This window comes from Myxocyprinus asiaticus, chromosome 10 (genome assembly GCF_019703515.2).
Source record: "Myxocyprinus asiaticus isolate MX2 ecotype Aquarium Trade chromosome 10, UBuf_Myxa_2, whole genome shotgun sequence".
NCBI lineage: Eukaryota > Metazoa > Chordata > Actinopteri > Cypriniformes > Catostomidae > Myxocyprinus > Myxocyprinus asiaticus.
Genome location: NC_059353.1, coordinates 21,797,086 through 21,817,825, shown reverse-complemented (window position 1 = coordinate 21,817,825; position 20,740 = coordinate 21,797,086). Strand labels below are relative to the sequence as shown.

Sequence of the window (20,740 nt, the reverse complement as noted above, 5' to 3'; positions counted from 1 at the left end):
GTGCTGAAACATTTGACCACATTTAATTTTTCCACATTTAAGGAAAACATGTTAATAGTCTGTCATTTTCAGAAGCAGGTTAGCTAATGAGAAACATGAAAGAGAAGAGTGCAAGTGAAGCAGAAAGGACAGTTTATTGTAACCAGTACAGATTAACTCAGCAGTGTAAGGTACACATTGTGAGGGGACAAGGTTCAGCCTGTACAAGTGCAGACAACCCTTCTGTGGTGGAGGTTGAGACAAGCCACTCATTCCATGAGAAAACTGTTAATGTATAAGCTGCATTTCTCATTTTAAAAGGCACTGCTCTCGAACCCACCAGGAAAGGGTGTCCAGTAACCACTGGTGTGCAGTCACTGCAACGCAGGGATCCATTTAAAACATACATACAGTATCTGTTACAGGCATAACTATACAGCTCATACAATAAAATCAAATAAATGCAGACTTCGCAAAAATATATAAAGTTCATCTTTCAAAATAAACAAAAGGGAAAAAAATAAAGATGCAGAGAACTCCACAATTTCTTCTTTGTCCAGCATAGAGCGATAAATTAGTGGACAGCTGATTGTTGAGTACATCATGCAAAACTTGAAATTGGCAATGAGTTGGTAACCAGGAAAATGCTTTTATTTTTTACCTTATTGCATGCCCTTAAGACCCTGATGCTCCTGCTTTCCTGGGCATTCAAATCTAAAACGATGGCAAACAAAAAAATCTAAGCCAGAAAGAATGCAAAAGGCATACATATATATATATATGATCAATTCTGACTAGTGCATCCCTTTTGAATGTTGTCAAATAAAAAAAATTACATCATCTCTATATTTCAATTTTTGAATTATTTTGTGGCGTAAAAACAAAATAAATAGCTATTAGGCATTCTGAAATACATTTAAAATTGTTTAACAGTTCCGTGTACTTGAAAAAAATGTTTTTTAAAAAGAGTGCTTCTGGTTTAAATTAGGTTCACATCAATAACTCTTAATTGGGTTAACCAGCATGAAAATATAAGTTAATATAAAAACAACATTTGACAAAACATTTAGAACCAAACCATTGATACAAAAACAAAAGCATTGTTCTGTAGGATTCCTCAGCATAATTAAAGCTGTCCACATTTAGCTGAACAAAAATTGTTGTATAAAAGCCAGCTTTCTAAAGAGTCTATGAAAGTCTAACGGAACAAAATTGATCTTTTTTCTCCTTGCAAAACAAAGCCCTTTTGACTTCTTGTCTACATGGTTTGGAGGTAACACAAAATTAATTGGGACCAAAAAGGCATCTATTAAATAGTGCTGCATTGAAGGGTTTTTGTTACCATGTCTCATAATAATTGCTTACTAATTTCTTTTATAAAAAAAATAAAATAAAATAAAATAAAATAATAATAAAAAACAAAAGATTGTCAAAAACAGAATTGCTACAATTCTTGCAGTGAGATCCGTCAGTCTTTCAGCACCAGTCAGCTCCAGTGCAACCTCTTCTCTGAGGCAGTGACCGTTTGCCTTGAGGAAGGTTTAAGCACTGGAAACCAGCCTTTCCTTACCTCCTTGACACCCTTCTCGTGGATTGACACCAGATAAAATGTGGCTTGCAGATTTCTCCTCATTCATTTTTATGTTTGGGAGGGTTAATCTGGAAGTGGGCATCAGATCTGAAAGAGTTGAGGCAATGGGGACAGATGTGTTCCAGTCAGATCAATAATTCAGGTTTTTCAGAGTTGTAGGTTAGTACACATAACCGTCTGGAAAAGACATCCCAGCAACACACTGCTCTCCACCATCTACCAAGTATGAAGCCTCATCATAATGTGTCAATGGAAGTGTGTCATCATCAACTCCAGGCAGGCCATCAGGGTCTGCTTTGAGGTTGGGTCTCTGGTTGTCTGGGAATGCCATGGAAAAGAGGGCCTCGGGATCACACACAAATTTGTACACATACCTCTCACCAGCAACCTGAAAGAAAAGAAAAAACAGAAGTTAGAACATCTAAATGGAAAACAGGATAAATTATTCATCATAAGATGAGCATAGAGGAAACTAAATGTGAACCTGCCTTTACCTTCTGCATGATCCCCTTCTCATAGTAGTAGCGTAGTGAGCGACTCAGCTTGTCGTAGTTCATGGCCGGTCTGTTCTTTTGGATGCCCCAGCGTCGGGCCACCTGAAAAAGCAGAAAAGGATAGTAATTTCCGTGACTAGGCAAGAACATGCAGTGGACTAATGGAAATGGGAAAAAATAAATAAATAAATCTGACCTCCTCTGGCTCAATAAGTTTGAACTCCATTCCGCGTCCTGTCCAGGCAATGAAATGCCCGTTGGACGGATCATCGAGGAGCGTGACCAAGAACTGCCAAAGCTGGAGGGAGCCGCGGCGCTGGTAAGGTGGACCATCACGATACACAGAGGACTCTTGCTTTACCTTTCCTGTCAGGAACAAAAATTATGAGGATTAGAGTATGCCTAAAGCTGCATGAGCAAGCACATGACAAATTCCAACACAAATGTGGCTAATATGGACACAGTGTTCAGTTCACACCACCATACTAGATCTCTGTTCAAAGATCAGGGTGCCTTGGTGCAAATTCTGATCAATGAAGATGGATTACTTGACATTATCATCTTCATTGAGCTGGTTTGACCTCACCGAGACATCTGGAAACCTCTAAGAGTCATACGTGACATTGTGAAAAAATGTGTGTCACATGTGACCAATTGTGAAATATTACCTTCAAGTCTCTCTGGAACCACGCAGGTGTCATCGTAATACAATTGCTGATCTCGGTCAAATGAGCAGTCTACAAGCAGAGAAGAAACAAAAAACACTGTACGTTAGATTAAGAAATTACATTTGTATTCTTAATCTGCAGTGAGGTATTATACAGTATGTATCAATAGAGATGTCACTTACTCTCATGGTTTTGGTAGAAGCTTGCTGCCCTCCCAAATGAAGACTGACACTTAGGCAATTCTGCAAAACAACACAAGAAAAAATGATTATTCAAAACGAGATTATAAATGACTCTTAATTGAAAAGAAAAATGTCACCATTACAAATGCATAAAAGTAATACTGCATTTATTTACCAAATACATTAAAAATGATGAGACTGGATAACTTTCATTTTTCTTCCCCCATTATTATTTTTTTTTTTTACCCGTTCCCGAATACTGATTCAGAATTGAGAATAAGAATGGGATATGAACTGAGGTTAAGGAAGCACTAACAGGTAAGACAATAAACCACAGTGAATCTGACCCTTTTAAAACAACCCCTGATGGAAGAGCTGGGCTGCAAATATCTGACATCACACATCTGGTAGTACTGGCTAAGCTCATTTCAACACACCAAAGAAACATGCAGCATTAGCAGCAAGTCTATTGAATCACCAAATGGGATTAGCCACTGTGTCAAGATACTGGACCATGACAATCAAGTTTTATCTGTCCTTGTTTGTCCTGATGATTTGGCAGGACACTCTGCCCCTTTGCTGTCTTTCTCAGAGCATGTGATCCTCATTGATTGCATCAGATGCATCATCTGTCTGGCTGCTTTACAAATGAAAAGACCCTGTTCAGCCAACCCCCCCCAAATGCAAATGTGATACGTGACGTACACATTTATAAGAAGAATGGTAAGAGGATTTGGTATTACATCACTAACCTGCAAACATAAACCTAGAGGGATAGAACATTGTAAGATTGTACAACCTATCGACCTCAAGTATGAAGGCCAGCCAAGCGTTTTGGTTTTGGACAGAAGAGAGCAGTTTACCCCCTCTATAGAGGTTAAGATTTTATTTCTTACAGATGAACAAATTATTAGCCAATCAGACTTGTGAAAAGTGGCCTCAAATATGATCACTAAATGTGACTTTTTAAAACTTTTTTTCTGTCATCATGTACTCAGCCTTATTTTATTTTAAGCCTGTGTGACTTCTTTGGTCCATGGAAATTTTAGGCAGAAATGTATGGAGCCTCAGTCACCATTCACTTTCATTTTATAGAAAAAAGCTGCAATGAAAGTGAATGATGACTGAAGATAACATTCTGCCTACCATCTCCTTTTATAGCATCAAACAACCTTTTTAAAAAGACATAAATCTTTTAATTTCCATTGTATTTAGGGCTGGGAGATATGGCTACAAAAATTCTCTAATTCTTCAGAATTATACATTTGCTTGGAAATGGTTTAAAAGTGATTGTATTTTTTTTTATTATTTTTTATTTTTTAAATCAGAGGAACCATCATATATTCAGACAGCCACTGTAGCCAAGTAGATTTAATGTTTTCAGTAAAAAGCTAGTTAAAAATAATGAAGGCATGTTTTCCTGCTTTTAATTTGGTGGCACACTGAAAGTAGAGTGTGCATTTGTGGCAATGTTTCTCATCACAGATCTGGTAAATTGCTGTCATTTCCTCATTTTCTTTAAAACTCCTTTACGTTTTTTGATTTGTATTACTTGAAGCAGTTACAAATGTTTGAAATTGTGCAAATGTGTGAACCTGAAGCACTTTCACAATGTACGTGAACCACTCTGAGAGCACTGAAAACAGTATTCTAGAAGCCTGTATGCATTTATGCAATCTTTAGAAAACAGTGGCCAAATAAAAAGCGCACTAAAATCATAGCAACTTTCACAATTTTGCGTAATTTTATATCGTCAGCAAAATTATTGCAATTATATCGTGAATATTTAATATATCACCCAGCCCTAACTGTAATGTATAATTTATTAATAGTGCTGCACTTAAGGAATGTCCCAAGGCATGAGAAGTACAGAAGTGTCTCTTCTTTGCACGCAAAGGTTTAAGGCATGTATGCATCATTCTGTGTGCACGCTTTTGTTCGTGTACACCTCACTAAACATTGCTAAAAGTCACAGGCCTATGCAAGCACACATAAAACATTCTATGGCCTCACCCAGGCAGCTGTTATGAAGCAGAGCCATACCTGCCAGACAGACTCTGAACACCCGAACTGAATTTTCTCTAGGTAATCGGACACTCACCAGAGTCAAAGCAGAAGTCTCGTGGCTCTTGCTTGATGGCCATTGAGTGGAAGGCAGCCTGGGATGGGCCCATGTTGGGAACACCTTGCTCAGCATAGCGGTGGTCAAGGAGCTCCTGCTTGAAGCCTTGAGGCACCGGAACCAGCGGCTCTGACATTTGGCGATGGTAAGGTGGCCTTCCATCTCTAGGTGAAGTGCTGGGGACCTGTGGCATGAAGTTGGGTCTTGCCTGGGTATCAGAAGGTTGGAATGGAAGGCAAGGCTCCGAAAGTTGCCGCTGAAACCTTTTGCAAGACAACACCGACATTCAAAACTCAGCAACAAATCTGGACAAAATAATAAAATTATATCTCACACGTATTAAGTTATGCTGTCATAATTACGAGTACGTCATGTTCAAGTGCTTTGTTGTCAAAGATAGTAAGGTTTGTAGTAAACATGGAGAACACCAGAGTCATTCATGTATAATACTTGGGGAATTCTTATTGAAACCGTAATACATGATAGTCAGCTTGCTGATGATAATGGAATTTTGGTCATATACATACATTACGCATGAAATGGTTACTGATATACACAAATGTGCATGACCAACACGGCAAGTGTTAACAAGGTAGCTGCATATTGAAAAATTAATAAAACCTAATTCACTACAGAAACCATACTCTCCTCTGCCATGTTGAAAGTTTATGGCTCCTTCCAACATGGAAACTATGACTCGTAATTTTGACTTGAGAGGGTGTTCATATGCAACTTCCAAGAAGGAAATTTGTATTTACAATAATTCTGATAACATGTAAAGGCAGCATTAAAACCAAGCAACAAAGAAACTAACAATTTCATAAACTAAACAGCATGTAAAGAGAGATGTTTTGGTCATGTGAGCTCAAGGCATAAATAAAGCATCAGCTTAGCACTTGTGCTCTAGAGTTCTTTTCTACTGAGATGGAAGTTGCTGGCGTTCCCACGGGGGTCATATTGTTGCACCTCCCAAGCAGTGGGCTGCTAACTCTACTGCACAACAACAACAGAGTGACCTACACCACAATTCATTGACCCTGTAAAGTGAGCATGGCTGAAAGGTCATCTGCCTTTATAAACCTCTCTTTGCCCTACATGCTAATGGTATAACAACAGAAAAATATACTGGAGGAATAAAATATTTCATGGAGGTGTAAGTACACAAGTTCAAGTTTGAACTGAAACAACGCAGATACTGACCGAGGTTCATTATTGAAGTGAATGTCACGGTTTAGGGGTGGACAGGGCACTGCAAAAGGTGGGCTCTGGCTTTGGTGATGGGGTGCAGAATGGCTGGGTGTGGAGTTGGTCATTGAAGGCTGCCCATGAAGGAGACGCTGCCCTATTGTTGTGTTAGAGACAGGGGGACATGTCCCATGGGTGTTGGTGGAGCCACAAGGAGAGACGGGTGTTGAGGGAGGAGTCAATGGCTTGAACCCAGCTGCGGGCTTCCTTTCATAGGCACTGTATTTAAAATTATTCACAATAAGAAGCAGCTCTCTGCTTTCAGTCAACGGTACAACAATGACGCTGAGATGGATATGGGCCAATGAAAGACTACCTGTAGCTGTAAAGGCACTTCTCTCCATACGGCATTGGACATCTATCCTGGCTACAGGGAGAGAGCTCTTTGGAGGGACTCTGTTCCCGTTTGATCTTGGCTGGTGTTGGACCATGAAACATCACTGTGAGAAAAAAAAAAAAAAAGAGAAGAAATTCCTAATGAAGCAGAGCATCCAATCGATCGCATCAACTTTAGTGCAGAAAAATGCCCCAGAAGAAGAATCTTCTCCACCATTAAACTGCCATATTTCATGAGTAATGACAATCGACTGTGAGGTATAAAAGCTCTTCTCCCTGCCCATCAGTATCATGGTGCAAAACAATACATGCAATCAAAGCGCTCCCCTCAGATTTCCATCACAGCCAAGTCAATACTCATGAATCAGTATGGTCATAATTCAATGATTGTGAATGATTTTCCTCCCCGCACTGTAACCATTAGCCCTTGGATCTCTGCATCAAGCTCTCATATCCGGCGCCACATAATGGCCAACGACACTGGATCCACAGGACTTGAGCCAGATAAATCACCCAGACTTTACTGGGCTTAGAAGACCGTTCGGTAGGCACGTGAAAGCTCAAATGCAAGCGTTAAGAGCAAAGGTGCACTGTAACACAACACAGGCTGCTCTATTAAATAAATCTCTAAAGTGAGAGATTAACAGGGTGTTTTTCTGCTGTGGCTATTGGGGTTATTGCTGGAGGAGGCAACTCCACACTGATAGCATTTACATGGACACAGCGCTTATATGCACTGTATAAGCGGTGTACACTTTACTCCTGTATACATGCGGCTTGGTCAGTAAGCAGCTTTCTCCACAGCAATGTAATTTCCCTGCATTGCTTATGTAAATAACAAACATGGCATTTGAGGCAGATTTCACTATTTTATTCCACGTTGCTTCGCTTTATTTCCGGATATGCGTACTCCTCAAAAACCTGTAAGAAAACCACTTATGCGTTTACATGGCCACATTAAGCCGCGTTCTTCAGGAGAAACCTGGATGTGTTAAACTGCTTTAAAACCGGTTTCTGCAAAAACCCCATAATACACAGTTTCCTTAGGTGTATGTAAACATGGTCACTGCTATGGCCAACCTGGTCTTACATAATCACATTACTAAAATTTTTGCTAAATGATTTTTATGCGGCTGGTTGTACATATTGTGGCAGGTTCCTGGTGAAATGAACGCCAGAGGCGCTACAACAACAATGACTTTTTTTTCCCCCTTTCACACAGATCAAAAGTAAAACGGCAGATCAGTTCATAAGCACTTTTAACACTCATAACAGTGCATCATTATATTTACAGCTTGTCATGGCATTAAACCTTCATAACATATTTCTGCTTTTTTTCAGTTACACCACAATGCAATGTAAAAGTGTACAAAACACATGTTTTGTCTGAAGCATGAGGGTACACACCCTGTCTCCTAGCTTCAATATGAGGCCAAAATAAAAAAAGGAGAAAAAAAAACAAGTATTTCCTTTGGCTCTGATTCCTGTGGCCAGGCTATACCAAATTGGGTGAGTTTGGACAAAGACTCTTCAGAGTTTCAGTAGCTGTGGATTCGGTGGGTTTAGGTAGGCCAAGAGGGGAAGCCTTTCCTCATGGTCTCCCCACTGGAATCTGGTCCAATCCAGAGGCTGAACTGAGTGCATGAAAGTGTGAAATCCAATTATGAGCTTGGCTCATGTGATGCCCCATACCAATCACCTGATTACACTGAAAAAAAAAATAGCTGGTGAAGGGGGTCCTCTCTGAGAATATTCTGGCAAGAATATGAAAAAAAAAAAAAAAAAAAAAAAAAGGGGAAACACCATTTAAGGCCTTTTAAATTAAAGCACTAGAGAGTGTTATAGAGTCAAGTATAGGGATGTTAGAAAAACTGCAGAACAAGTTAAAGAGCAAATTAATCCCGTTTAAAGTGATGAGGACTCAAGATGGCGCCGAGTATGGCTGCTGCGTTGCGAGCTCCGACACAACTTAGCAATGGTTTGTTTGTTTTGTTTACAATTCTTATGTTTCTTGTCTTGGATGTTGCCTGCCTTATTGTCTACGACAGACAAACACTTTTGGACATTGGCTCAGCGATCTCACACCGTAAACCGGACTTCACATTCCTCAATGCCGACCCGCTGTTTACAAACACGCAAGCGGAGCCCTTTGTCTGGGCAGCACGGCCGCGGAAACGCAGGAGGAAAAGGGGAAACAGAGCCGGCGTTCTCATCAGAGTAAGACGCCGCGCAAATCGACCCCCGCTACCCACTATTCTACTGGCAAATGTTCAGTCTCTGGATAACAAGCTCTGCGAGCTGAAAGCGCGGATCTCTTTCCAACGAGAGACGAGGGACTGCTGCGTTATCTGCCTTACGGAAACTTGGATGTCTGCGGAGATTCCAGACTCAGCCATTGAACCCGCGGGGTTTTCCATGCTCCGAGCGGACAGAGCGAAAGACCTCTCAGGTAAAACTAGAGGAGGTGGTGTATGTTTTATGATCAACAAATCCTGGTGCGATCAGAGGAACATACATTCTATCAAGTCTTTCTGTTCTCCTGATCTGGAATTTCTTATGCTTCTGTGTCGACCATTCTGGCTACCGAGGGAATTCACAGCGGTCATTATCACTGCTGTGTACATCCCCCACAAGCCGACACAGACCGGGCACTCAAGGAACTGTATGGGAGTATAAGTGAGCAGGAAACCGCACACCCTGAGGCCGCGTTCATTGTGACCGGGGACTTTAATAAAGCCAGTTTAAAATCAGTCGCACCAAAATATCACCAGCACATTAGTTTCAACACACGAGGGGACCGGGTTTTGGACCATTGCTACTCTCCGTTCCGGGATGGCTACAAATCCCTCCCCCGCCCACCATTTGGAAAATCGGACCACTCTTCCATTCTGCTTCTGCCCGCTTACAGGCAGAAACTGAAACAGGAAGCACCCACCCTCAGAACGATCCAGTGCTGGTCGGACCAATCAGACTCTACGCTACAAGACTGTTTTGATCGCACGGACTGGGAGATGTTCCGGTCCGCCTCTGATGACGACATCGAGCTTTACGCTGATAGCGTAATGTGCTTCATCAGAACGTGTGTAGAGGAAGTGATTCCGACCAGAACTGTGCGAATCTATCCGAATCAGAAGCCGTGGATCAACAGCGATGTTCGCGCAGCACTTAATGTGCGGACCTCCGCTTTTAATTCCGGGAACGCGGAGGAGCATAAACAAGCCAGTTATGCCCTCCGAAAAACTATCAAAACAGCAAAACGCCAGTACAGGAGTAAGATTGAGGGACAGTTTAACACCACCAACTCTAGAAGCATGTGGCAGGGAATTAACATCATCACGGACTTTAAAGGGAATAAAAACTCCGCCATGAACACCGCTGCCTCTCTCCCAGATGAGCTAAATACTTTTTATGCTCGTTTCGAGGGAAATAACACCGCCCTCGCGGAGAGAGCTCTCACGGCCGAAGCTACAGAGGTTAGTTCACTCTCCGTCTCTGTAGCGGATGTAACCCGATCCTTCCGACGGGTGAATATCCGCAAAGCCGCGGGTCCAGACGGCATTCCGGGCCGCGTCATCAGAGCGTGCGCGAACCAGCTGGCTGGTGTTTTTACGGACATTTTCAACCTCTCCCTCTCTTTGTCTGTAGTCCCCACATGCTTTAAAACATCCACCATTGTGCCTGTTCCAAAGCAATCCAAAATCACTTGCTTAAATGACTGGCGTCCTGTTGCTCTGACCCCCATCATCAGCAAATGTTTTGAGAGACTAATCAGAGATTACATCTGCTCTGTATTACCACTCAATCTTGACCCGCTGCAGTTTGCTTACCGTAACAACCGCTCCACTGATGATGCCATTGCATCTACAATACACACTGCTCTCTCCCACCTGGAAAAAAAGAACACTTATGTGAGAATGGTGTTTGTAGACTACAGCTCAGCATTCAACACCATAGTGCCCTCCAAGCTAGATGAGAAACTCCGGGCTCTGGGCTTAAACAGCTCGCTGTGCAGCTGGATCCTGGACTTCCTGTCAAGCAGACGCCAGGTGGTTAGAATAGGCAGCAACATCTCCTCATCACTGACCCTCAACACTGGAGCCCCGCAGGGCTGTGTTCTCAGCCCACTACTGTATTCCCTGTACACACATGACTGTGTGGCAACACATAACTCCAATGCCATCATTAAGTTTGCTGATGACACGACGGTGGTAGGTCTGATCACTGACAATGATGAAACAGCCTACAGAGAGGAGGTGCACACTCTGACACACTGGTGTCAGGAGCACAACCTCTCCCTCAACGTCAGTAAGACAAAGGAGCTTGTGGTGGACTTCAGAAGAAAAGACAGAGAACACAGTCCCATCACCATCAATGGGGCACCAGTGGAGAGAGTCAGCAGCTTCAAGTTCCTGGGTGTCCACATCACTGAGGAACTCACATGGTCCGTCCACACTGAAGTCGTTGTGAAGAAGGCTCATCAGCGCCTTTTCTTCCTGAGACGGCTGAGGAAGTTTGGAATGAACCGCCACATCCTCACACGGTTCTACACCTGCACTGTGGAGAGCATCCTGACTGGCTGCATCTCCGCCTGGTACGGCAATAGCACTGCCCACAACCGCAAAGCACTGCAAAGGGTGGTGCGAACTGCCAAACACATCATCGGAGGTGAGCTTCCCTCCCTCCAGGAAATATATACAAGGCGGTGTGTGAAAAAAGCTCGGAGGATCATCAGAGACTCCAGCCACCCGAGCCATGGGCTGTTCTCACTGCTACCATCAGGTAGGCGGTATCGCAGCATCAGGACACGCACCAGCCGACTCCATGATAGCTTCTTCCCCCAAGCAATCAGACTTCTGAACTCTTGATCTCCCACGATCAAAATACATCATCCCTGCACTTTATTACTCTTTTATCTCACACCGGACTGTCATAAATTATATTACTGTCATTATATTATGTCTCTCTTAACAACTGACTATCAACCGACAGCCTGAATGTCAATACAGTACAATACTGTACATTCTATATATATACTTTTTTCATATATATTTTAATTTTTATTGAATAATGTGTATCTATATAGTATCTATATAGTAAAAAAAAAAAAAAAAAAAAAACAAAAAACAAAAACAGCATATTGTATACTGTGCAATGTATGTTATTATTGTATATTGTTGAGTGTAATTGTGTATAACAGATGTTTAAATTGTGTTGTGTTAATTTGATGTTTTAAGTTGTGTAATTATGTATAACAGATGTTTAAATTGTGCTGTGTTAATTTGATGTTTTAAGTCGAGTTTAATTATGTATAACAGATGTTTAAATTGTGTTGTGTTAATTTGATGTTTATTGTAGATTGGCGTATGTCTCATCACTGTCACGACTGCTATGTTGATCGGAACTGCACCCAAGAATTTCACACACCATTGCACTTGTGTATATGGCTGTGTGACAATAAAGTGATTTGATTTGATTTGATTTGATTTGATGTTCACCCAAAATTTTTAATTCTGTCATCAACTTTCCCTTTTAACGCATGTTAAAACATCTAATACGCACTATTATATTTGTGAGACTAACTGGTGGCATCTTCACTGAAAGTTGGCCAACAAATCAAATTAACAAGACCATATGGCCACTTGACACAATCCTTAGTCTAAGATATCATTTGTTCCCTCTGAAACACTGGCTTTAAATTTGAGCAAGAGATGAATAATAAATAGCTCCAAGAGTTGAGCCTTTGCCATTTTCCTTCGCCCTCTCTGGACACTATCCAAAGTACATCGCCAAGGAGAATAAATAATAAATCTTAAGGTACTCACAGCTCTCCGACTGAAAATCTGGGACGAATTGTTCATCATCGGGTACCTGAGCTATGGAGAGAGATTGGAGAGCATGAAATAAAGTTGCAAACAATGCTCCCTGTTGATTTAAAATCTGCCTAGCCACAGATCAATGTAATTTTGTCAGTAAATCAAGTACTACTTTTCCATCCAAAAATTAGTAGGTTCGCGCAGGCCAAATTAAATGACCAACCCGTCTTAAAAATTAACAGCTAGGACGGTGTATTCTCTTAGAAATTTTCCATTGCTACTCTTACAGAAAAATATGCTCACGACAAATAAAATATATGTTACAAACCTTCTGCAATCCAGATCTCCTGCAGCTGACTAAGGTCCTGGAAAAGTTCTGCAGTTGATAGGCAAAGACAAGACATTGTAAAAACATAAACCAAATGCAACCCCAAGCCAATTTTTTGATAAACGAAAGGCTGCCTTCAACCAATCACAGCATCGACCAAACTACACTGAGCATATACACTTCTCACTGTAAATGCATCTGTTATCAAATCTATCTGCTAAACATGCATTAGTCATGTACATTAGGTAAAAATTACCCTCCGTATCCTGAGCGAGTTCAGTTTCCACCAACTTTCTTTTTCTGTCATTAATTGGTCTGCTATATGATTCCTCCACATGTAATGATTTCTGTTGTAGAAAAACAGAGTGATCAGTTACCTAATCCTTGTGGCAAAATATTGTTCATTACAAAATACTAGCTTGAAGCAACCAAAGAAAAACTGAAATATACTTGCATTAGGTGGGACCATAAATGGAACTTGCTGGTCATAAAATCCATCCATGTTTCCTGGGTCTTCAAGGAGGCTCCCAGAAATGGGTCTTCGCTTAAAAGCGATGGTTATATTGTTTCTTTGGGTCTTCTGTTTACTCTAAGTAAATAAAATAATCAATCATGTAAAAGAACTGCTGGACAGATACCATCAATGTATTCCACATCAAAACAGCACGTCCTGCATACAGGCTGACAGAACCCACAGATCCAACTCAACATGTTAATTTATCTTCCCCCTTCTCTCTGTTATCCATCACATCTTACCTCCTGACAGAGTGTAAGGGTAAAGACAGCAAGAGATAGAGTGAGAGAGAGCTGCGTAATACAATCCACAGCAGAGATAAATGTAAACATTACATAAGCAAAGCTAACCATCTGTCTCTGTGATTAGACTATGAAGGGATTGACGCACACAACAAGATACACTTAGGAATATGAAAAGGATAAGTTTTATGTTAAGACTACGTAGAGTGTTTTTCCTTTTATATAACGAATCCATCAATTAAACTGATGGCCTAGTGTCTCGTCTGAGGAACAGTGGACAGACACACAACTCCCTCAATTGTATAGCTGTGTGCCAACTTTTCTTGTGTATACTGCACCCCCCCCCCCCCCCCCCCCCATTTCTATGATTCTTTATGAAACTAGTTTGTAATTACATGTTATATCAATGTACATACAGTAGATATTAAAGGGATAGTTCACACAAAAATGAAAATCCTCTCATCATTTACTCACCCTCGTGAGTAAATGTGTATGATTTTCTTTCTACTTCAGAACACCAACAAAGATTTTTAGAAGAATATTTCAGCTCTGTTGGTCCATACAATGCAAGTGAATGGTGGCCAGAACTTTGAAGGTCCAAAAAGAACATAAAGGAATCATAAAAGTAATATACATGACTCCATTGTTTAAATTTATATTTTCATAAGTGATATGAGAATTTGGGTGAGAAACAGATCAATATTTAAGTCATGTTTTTATTAATTCACCTCCCTGCCTAGTAGGTGGTGATATGCACAAATACAAAATACAAAAAAAAAAAAAAAAAAAAAAAGGAATATGAAAGTGGAGATTAATAATCAAAAATGACTTAAGTATTGTCCTTTTTCTCACCCACACCTATCATATCACTTCTGAAGACATGGATTTAACCACTGGAGTCATATGGATTACTTTTATGTTGCCTTTATATGCTTTTTGGACCTTCAAAGTTCTGGCCAGCATTCACCTGCATTGTATTGACCTACAGAGCTGAGATATTTTTCTAAAAATTTTAGTTTGTGTTCAGCAGAAGAAAGAAAGTCATACAAATCTGGGATGGCAAGAGGGTGAGTAAATGAGAGAATTTCCAATTTTGGGTGAGCTATCCCTTTAAGAAGATGAAAATTCATTTGTTCATTTTAATAGATATTAAGGTGTTAAAAAATTAGGGAAGGCTAAAACATCACAAAAATCTGATGAAACTAGACTGACCGCTTCCATGCGCTAAAAAAAGCAAGACGCAACGCAAGGATTAGAAAAGAACAGCAGTTGTCTGGACACCTGTTTTTAAACAGTTGAAGCTCTTTTTTACGGAAGCCCTGAACCGCAAGGTGAAAAAAAAAAAACTGTCTCAGTTCCTTCCTGAGCCTAAGTCTTAACTTTTTTTCTCTCTTCCTAAAATTCTTTTTCTCTCTTCCTAATTTTTTTTCCTCTCTTCAAAAAAATGCATGCGGTACCAACTTTGGCCACCAGGTGCCACTATCAGTAAACATGTAATCTTATGCTTTTAATGCTTTCTCTGTTGCTATATAGCTGAATAATACATTTATTATTTATTTAAGGCTTTGCAAACCTTAATCAAGACAAAATCAGGTTACATATGTTTGATATGGCATTCGCTGTTGTGTAACAACTGGAGTTATTTTTTGTTTGAAATTGTTGGTCTTTCTAAACCATCTATGCCGTTTGCTCAGTGTTACATGGTGGAAGCAAAGGAGTGTATTGAGGAAAATGGGAAACATGGGGAAATTATTATTATGTCTGTCCTTTTGAAGTGTTAGGGGTACATCTGGTAATGTTAATATTGTAGTAAGTAATCTAATTTCTAAACAAAAAGATAATTTATAAATTAAATCCTCGCGACTGAATGGGGATGTCATGTGCAGACTTTCATGGTGAAAAAAAAAAATTGGAAAAGAGAAAAAAAAAACGTTTTGAAGAGAGAAAAAAATTAAGACTTAGGCTCAGGAAGGAACTGAGACATTATTTTGTTTTTATTTTTTTCTCGCCATAATTTTTTTTTCCACCTTGCGGTTCAGGGCATCCATACTTTTTAACTTGACACGACGTCAAAAAAAAAAAAAAAAAACACCTGCGCTTTTGCGCGAGACGCGGTGCAATAGACCTTCACACTCCGGGTTTTAGAACGCGTTAGTAAAAGTTTGCAGGGTAAACTTCGACAGCGGTGAATGGCAGATCACAACAAATATTATTTTCACTTATCCATTTATTCCAAAACAAAAAGAAAAAAATCCACTATTACATTTTAATGACTTTCCAGCAGATAAAAAAATAGAGAGGATTAAAGAGCACCTATTATGGTTTGTCAGATGGGAGAAGATGCCAAATTTACTGTCACTCTCTCAGCAGCTGTAATCGAAACCCCTTCACAGCTGTGGTAATTCATTTTTTTAAAACACAAAGCATCATTTTATAAACTTACATTCAATATTTAAAAAAAAAAGTATCATTTAAAAATGTTTGCGCAGCTAAATAAGGCGGAAACGCTTCTTCACAGTCTGTGAAAAAGGTCTATTGTCAAAGACGTCAGTCTAGCGCATGTTTATATGGATAAAACTATTTAAAACCAGCGCGGACAGACGCTAAAACGCGTTTCGGCATGAACAGCCACTAAAATGCACGAATACTACGAGAGAGGGAAAGCAGCACGTATATGGACAAGTTCAGGTAGCAAGCTTTAAGTTACAAAAACTTCAGTGCAGATTAAACGAACGCACTTTTTTCTTGTCCGACTATACGGCATTAGTAGCAATCTTTACAACAACAGAGTTGTAAAAATATAAGAAAAACGAAAAAATAAGAAAATTAAAAACAACATAAAACAAGGCGAACGGCTCTTTAAAATCTATCATCATGAACTAGAATTTATTTGAGAACCTCCACCAAAACACTTAAAATACAATGATGTACACTTGCGCAATATGGTGGAAATAAGCCAAATACATCTGCACTTCAATAAGTGCTTAAAAAGTAAATACAATATTGAGCGGGAGAGCCCCCCCCCCCCCCCCATCTTGTTTTCAGAGAGGGGTCTGCCTGCATCCTGCAAGACTACTACAAGACATGCCCACTACAATTTACGCCCCCTCCAAATAACCAGAGATATCCTGAAGTCTTGGAACAGTTAGATGTCACATTCATACACTGTTTGTTGTGTTTATTTGGAGTCCCACAGCAACCACAAACTCCTACACCTATCCATAACTCTAAATCTAACCATAACCACAAAGATTTTAAAAATGAAAAGTTTGTAAAATCATTAAATATAACCACAAATTAAAAGTTATTTTAAATTCATTCATACCGCCGTATCAGTAGGTGGCGATAGTGAGGAGAAATTTAATGAAAGTGAAGAGGAGAAGCTAGCAGTATGCTAAGCTAATAGGCTAACCAATTAGCTTGTTAGCTAACTGGACAAAACAGAACAGATAAACGTTTCTCTTACAATTATTATTTTTATTATTATTATTATTATTGAACAAGCAGAAATTGTACAAACACCTTCAGGAATGGAGTAAAGAGCCTTTCAAAAAAATAAATCACTTTAAACAAGTAATTTCAGTTTACCATTTATATCTTCTGTTTAATAATATGACATGTGACATATAATTTCAAAGTTATTCTTTGTCATATTTAAAGATTTAAGAGAAAATTAATCATACAGCGATTACATAGAATCACTTGATGAGCCAAAGGGGCGTTACGTGTAGTGGGCGTGTCGTCCAGTGGGTTTACCTTGTAGTCTTGCGGGATGCAGACGGGTACATTTGGTTTTTCTCAATGAAGTGAAACTCGATGTGTGAGAAAAAAAAGAAAAAAAAAAAAAAGAGACCTCCATTCACAAAACTATACACCGCGCAGGCTGCACCGACCTCGCCTATAAATGTCAAGTTAGTAGACTAATGATGAACACACAAGTTCCTGTAATAACTGCAAGGGCACAAAATATCATCAGAAAACTTAATGCATTAAAATGGTTGTCAAAGAGTATAAGCCCTCTCTCTGGAGAAAATGGCGTTCGTTTTCCCCCAAAGGCGAGATCGCTGTATTTGCTGTTGCGAGCCCATGATAAACTTACGCGCTGCGGAGAATTGACACGAATCAAACAGGAATTGCAATGATTGCCGATTAAATATTTTTGAAACGAGGGTTAAACTCACCCTATAGATGACGTTCACTCTCAGAATGGACTGAAAACGAAAACCGGTTTCAGATTTTAATCCTAAAAGGATGACTGCCGTCCGCTCGTAAGGATCATTAGATGCGCTCTCTCCGACACACAAAACTTGAATGAGGTTTTTGTAAATGCACTGCTCCGTTTCCCTTGGGCTCGAGAGCTTTGACTTTGGAACCCCATTGGCTCCGATAACACGTCACTCAAATCGTTCCTCCAATGGTGTGTGAGAATTATATCGAATAAATATGAAGCGCCCAACGACCAATCGAAGCCGCGTCTGTCTTATTTTTATGAATGGATTCACTTTCAAGATTTTCACCCTCACGTTTCCAGAATATCTTAAAGGGACATAAAGGAGAAGCAGAATCGCCAAAGCAAAGCACGTCGAAAGTTCGAGGACAACTCTACAATATGATTAAAACCAGTATAGATAGCCTACTTCATGTTTAGATAGGCTAAAAAAACAAACAAAGCCGAAACTCGCGCAAATAAAATTAAGTAAATCCCACGAACATTTCATGTCTCAACCTACTGCCTCAAAAGCGCATTACGTGAACATGTTAAGACTTGACATAGTATCCCATTCAGCACTACAACTCCGAATAACACCCGAATACAGTGCGTAATCAGTAACAGAAATAAATCTATTTATAAAAGTGTGTCAACAAAAGCCATACTGAAATTACTGTCCAAATAAGATCCCCAAATCATATAACTTAAGAATAAAGGTAACACTTTACAATAAGGTGTCATTTATTAACATTAGTTAACAACATTGCTTAACATGAACTAACAATGAACAATAATTTTACAGCATTTATTAATCTTTGTTAATGATAATTTCAACATATTATACATTTTTAAAATAAAAAATTGTATTTGTTAACATTAGTTAATACACTATGGACTAACATAACAATGATTTTTTTATTTTTTATTTATTAACTAACATTAACAAAGATTAATAAATGCTGTAAAAAATAGATTGTTCATTGTTAATTCATGATACCTAATGCATTAACTAATGTTAAGGAATGGAACCTTATTGTAAAGTATTACTAGAAAAAATATTTTTGGGGGTTTTTATTTATTTAAATGCTATATTATTATTATTATTATTATTATTATTATTATTATTATTATTATTATTATTATTATTTTCTACAGTGGAATCACAATGCAGAGAGCAATCTTGTGATGTGAAAGGGATTTACATGTATTATTGTGGTCAGGGCCAGATTAACAAAGCGGTTTCTATGAAAAGAGAGAGGCATGAAGTGTAGGAGGATAATCTTTAAAATCCTTCTAGCTTTTGAGCAAAGCCCACTTTCCCAGGAAGACAATGATAGTGTGCAAGAGATATGTAGTATGCATTTACTGGTGTCATTGTTTCTGCTTGACTCTGCTGAAGCTGAGCTTTTCAGCTCAACCAAGTTGTCAGGCACTGCTTTTTATAGCACCTTTGCCTAACCCTTTGCAGATGTGGTGGGAGGTGGGAAGGGGGTAGCCAAGAGCATATTGTATTTCCATTCTGCTTCCTAAACCCAGAGAGGTGAGACAGCTATAATTGACACAGCAGCACGCCTCTCTCTTTGATATGAACATTGAAGTGATCCACTAACAGTCATTGTGAGAGGCTGGGGTTGTTTCTCTGCTCATCAGAAGGGCTTATTTGTGCCCATGACTGGGTCAGTGTGACTGTTCTGGCAGCCTGCCATTCTTTGGAAATGTGGGCTAATCTAGTTTCTTCATGGAAGGAGATGTACCGCACATGACATTAGTGTTTAATGAGGAGTGGCAGTCAGAAGTAACAGCATGACAGAAAATCCAAACTGATTCCTACACCTGTACTGATTATTCAGTAAACAAAACTATATATGTGCTGAATAAACGAATGCACGCTGAAAACTCTGTTTGAGACAGTTAGTGGAATGAAGGATAAGGCAGCCTCAGGCCACTGGTGCTCTCCCAAAGAGAGACAAGATGTGACTTGATGACTATTAATAGTTCATGGAGAGATAATTCTTGCCTCATTATCTCTGCATACCCAAGATGCATAGGCTTCACCCCAGCTCACAGCTTCTTGTGTAATCGGCATCTTTTCCCTTACAAGGCTGTATTTACAAGCAGAGAGCCCTAAAGGGCTGCTTGACAAAAACAGTCTCAAAGTGCAACCATCTGATAAATGGGGCCACAAGTAGAGCTGTTGTAATATTACACTTCAATTTATATATCCATGTACATTTGAATCATTTTTTTATTTTTATTTTATCTGTGTGAAGGATATGGTCCAGTGTTGCACAGTATGATATTTCAAGAAATCTGCTTTGTGCAACATATACTGTTTGTTTAAAATAAAAATAACCCACCATTACTATAGTAAAATAAGCATGTGTATGGGTGTTCATGTGTCCTAAAATTTTCTGTAGAAAAAATATTTAGGCAAACCCAACAAAATTAGACGTGTCAGTGTAACTCAAATAAATCTCTTTTATTTCTCTATGTACTAACTAGTGAAAGTGAATGTTAGCATGCTAAATACATGATGATTAGAAGCACTACAGAGTGTAGTTTAGTATGTGTGACATCTACCTGTCCTCATCATTAGCTCAATCTCCACTCTTAACCATAATGTTCACCCCAAAACTCCAACATAACAGAAATACATTTTAACATTTGCTCTCCCTATCCTTCAGGCCCAAACGGAGGACCGGCAGGTGCTCCAGAGCTTGCTGCCCCAGGAGGGTGCTGCCGCCGCGACCCCAGATGCCCGCGACTGCCCGCCCCATGTTCTGCTAGTCAAGATGGGCCCCCCAAGACAATCCAGAGGCCTTCCTGGAGCTCTTTGAGCGGACGGCGGGGGCCTGCGGATGGCCGAGCACCCGGTGGGTGGTCTGTTTAATACCACTATTGTACGGGGAAGCCCAACTTGCGACACAGCAGTTAACAACGGAAAACCTCCTGGTATACACCGACTTGAGGAAAGCCATCATGCAATGGGTCGGCTGGACACCCGAGCAGCAGCGCC

General features: G+C 39.8%; 1 protein-coding gene across 4 annotated transcripts; it reads right to left on the bottom strand.

The window, feature by feature from the left end:
* Positions 1-115: 115 nt before the first annotated feature.
* On the bottom strand, positions 116-17,834 carry LOC127447406 (ETS translocation variant 5-like). 4 transcript variants are annotated; one of them, XM_051709278.1, is made up of 13 exons: positions 17,696-17,834; positions 13,213-13,347; positions 13,015-13,105; positions 12,759-12,806; positions 12,440-12,490; positions 6,598-6,721; positions 6,237-6,500; positions 5,016-5,299; positions 2,915-2,974; positions 2,733-2,801; positions 2,261-2,430; positions 2,059-2,166; positions 116-1,958 (listed from the first exon to the last, which is right to left on the bottom strand). In XM_051709278.1, the coding sequence occupies exons 2-13, from the start codon at positions 13,258-13,260 to the stop codon at positions 1,731-1,733; spliced, it is 1,545 nt and encodes a 514-aa protein (XP_051565238.1). In that variant the 5' UTR covers positions 13,261-13,347; positions 17,696-17,834; the 3' UTR covers positions 116-1,730. The 4 variants fall into 4 exon arrangements, with proteins under 4 accessions (XP_051565238.1, XP_051565242.1, XP_051565239.1 ...); XM_051709282.1 differs by having other exon boundaries at positions 2,065-2,166; XM_051709279.1 differs by lacking the exon at positions 17,696-17,834 and adding an exon at positions 17,271-17,684.
* Between the last annotated feature and the right edge of the window lie 2,906 nt (positions 17,835-20,740).

Excerpts from the sequence above, each read along its gene's own strand:
- LOC127447406 (XM_051709278.1), bottom strand. The coding sequence starts at position 13,260 with ATGGATGGATTTTATGACCAGCAAGTTCCATTTATGGTCCCACCTAAT. Across the intron at positions 2,975-5,015 it reads AGACTTCTGCTTTGACTCTG|AATTGCCTAAGTGTCAGTCT; the intron begins GTGAGTGTCCGA and ends GTTGTTTTGCAG. Across the intron at positions 2,802-2,914 it reads CTTCTACCAAAACCATGAGA|ACTGCTCATTTGACCGAGAT; the intron begins GTAAGTGACATC and ends CTCTGCTTGTAG.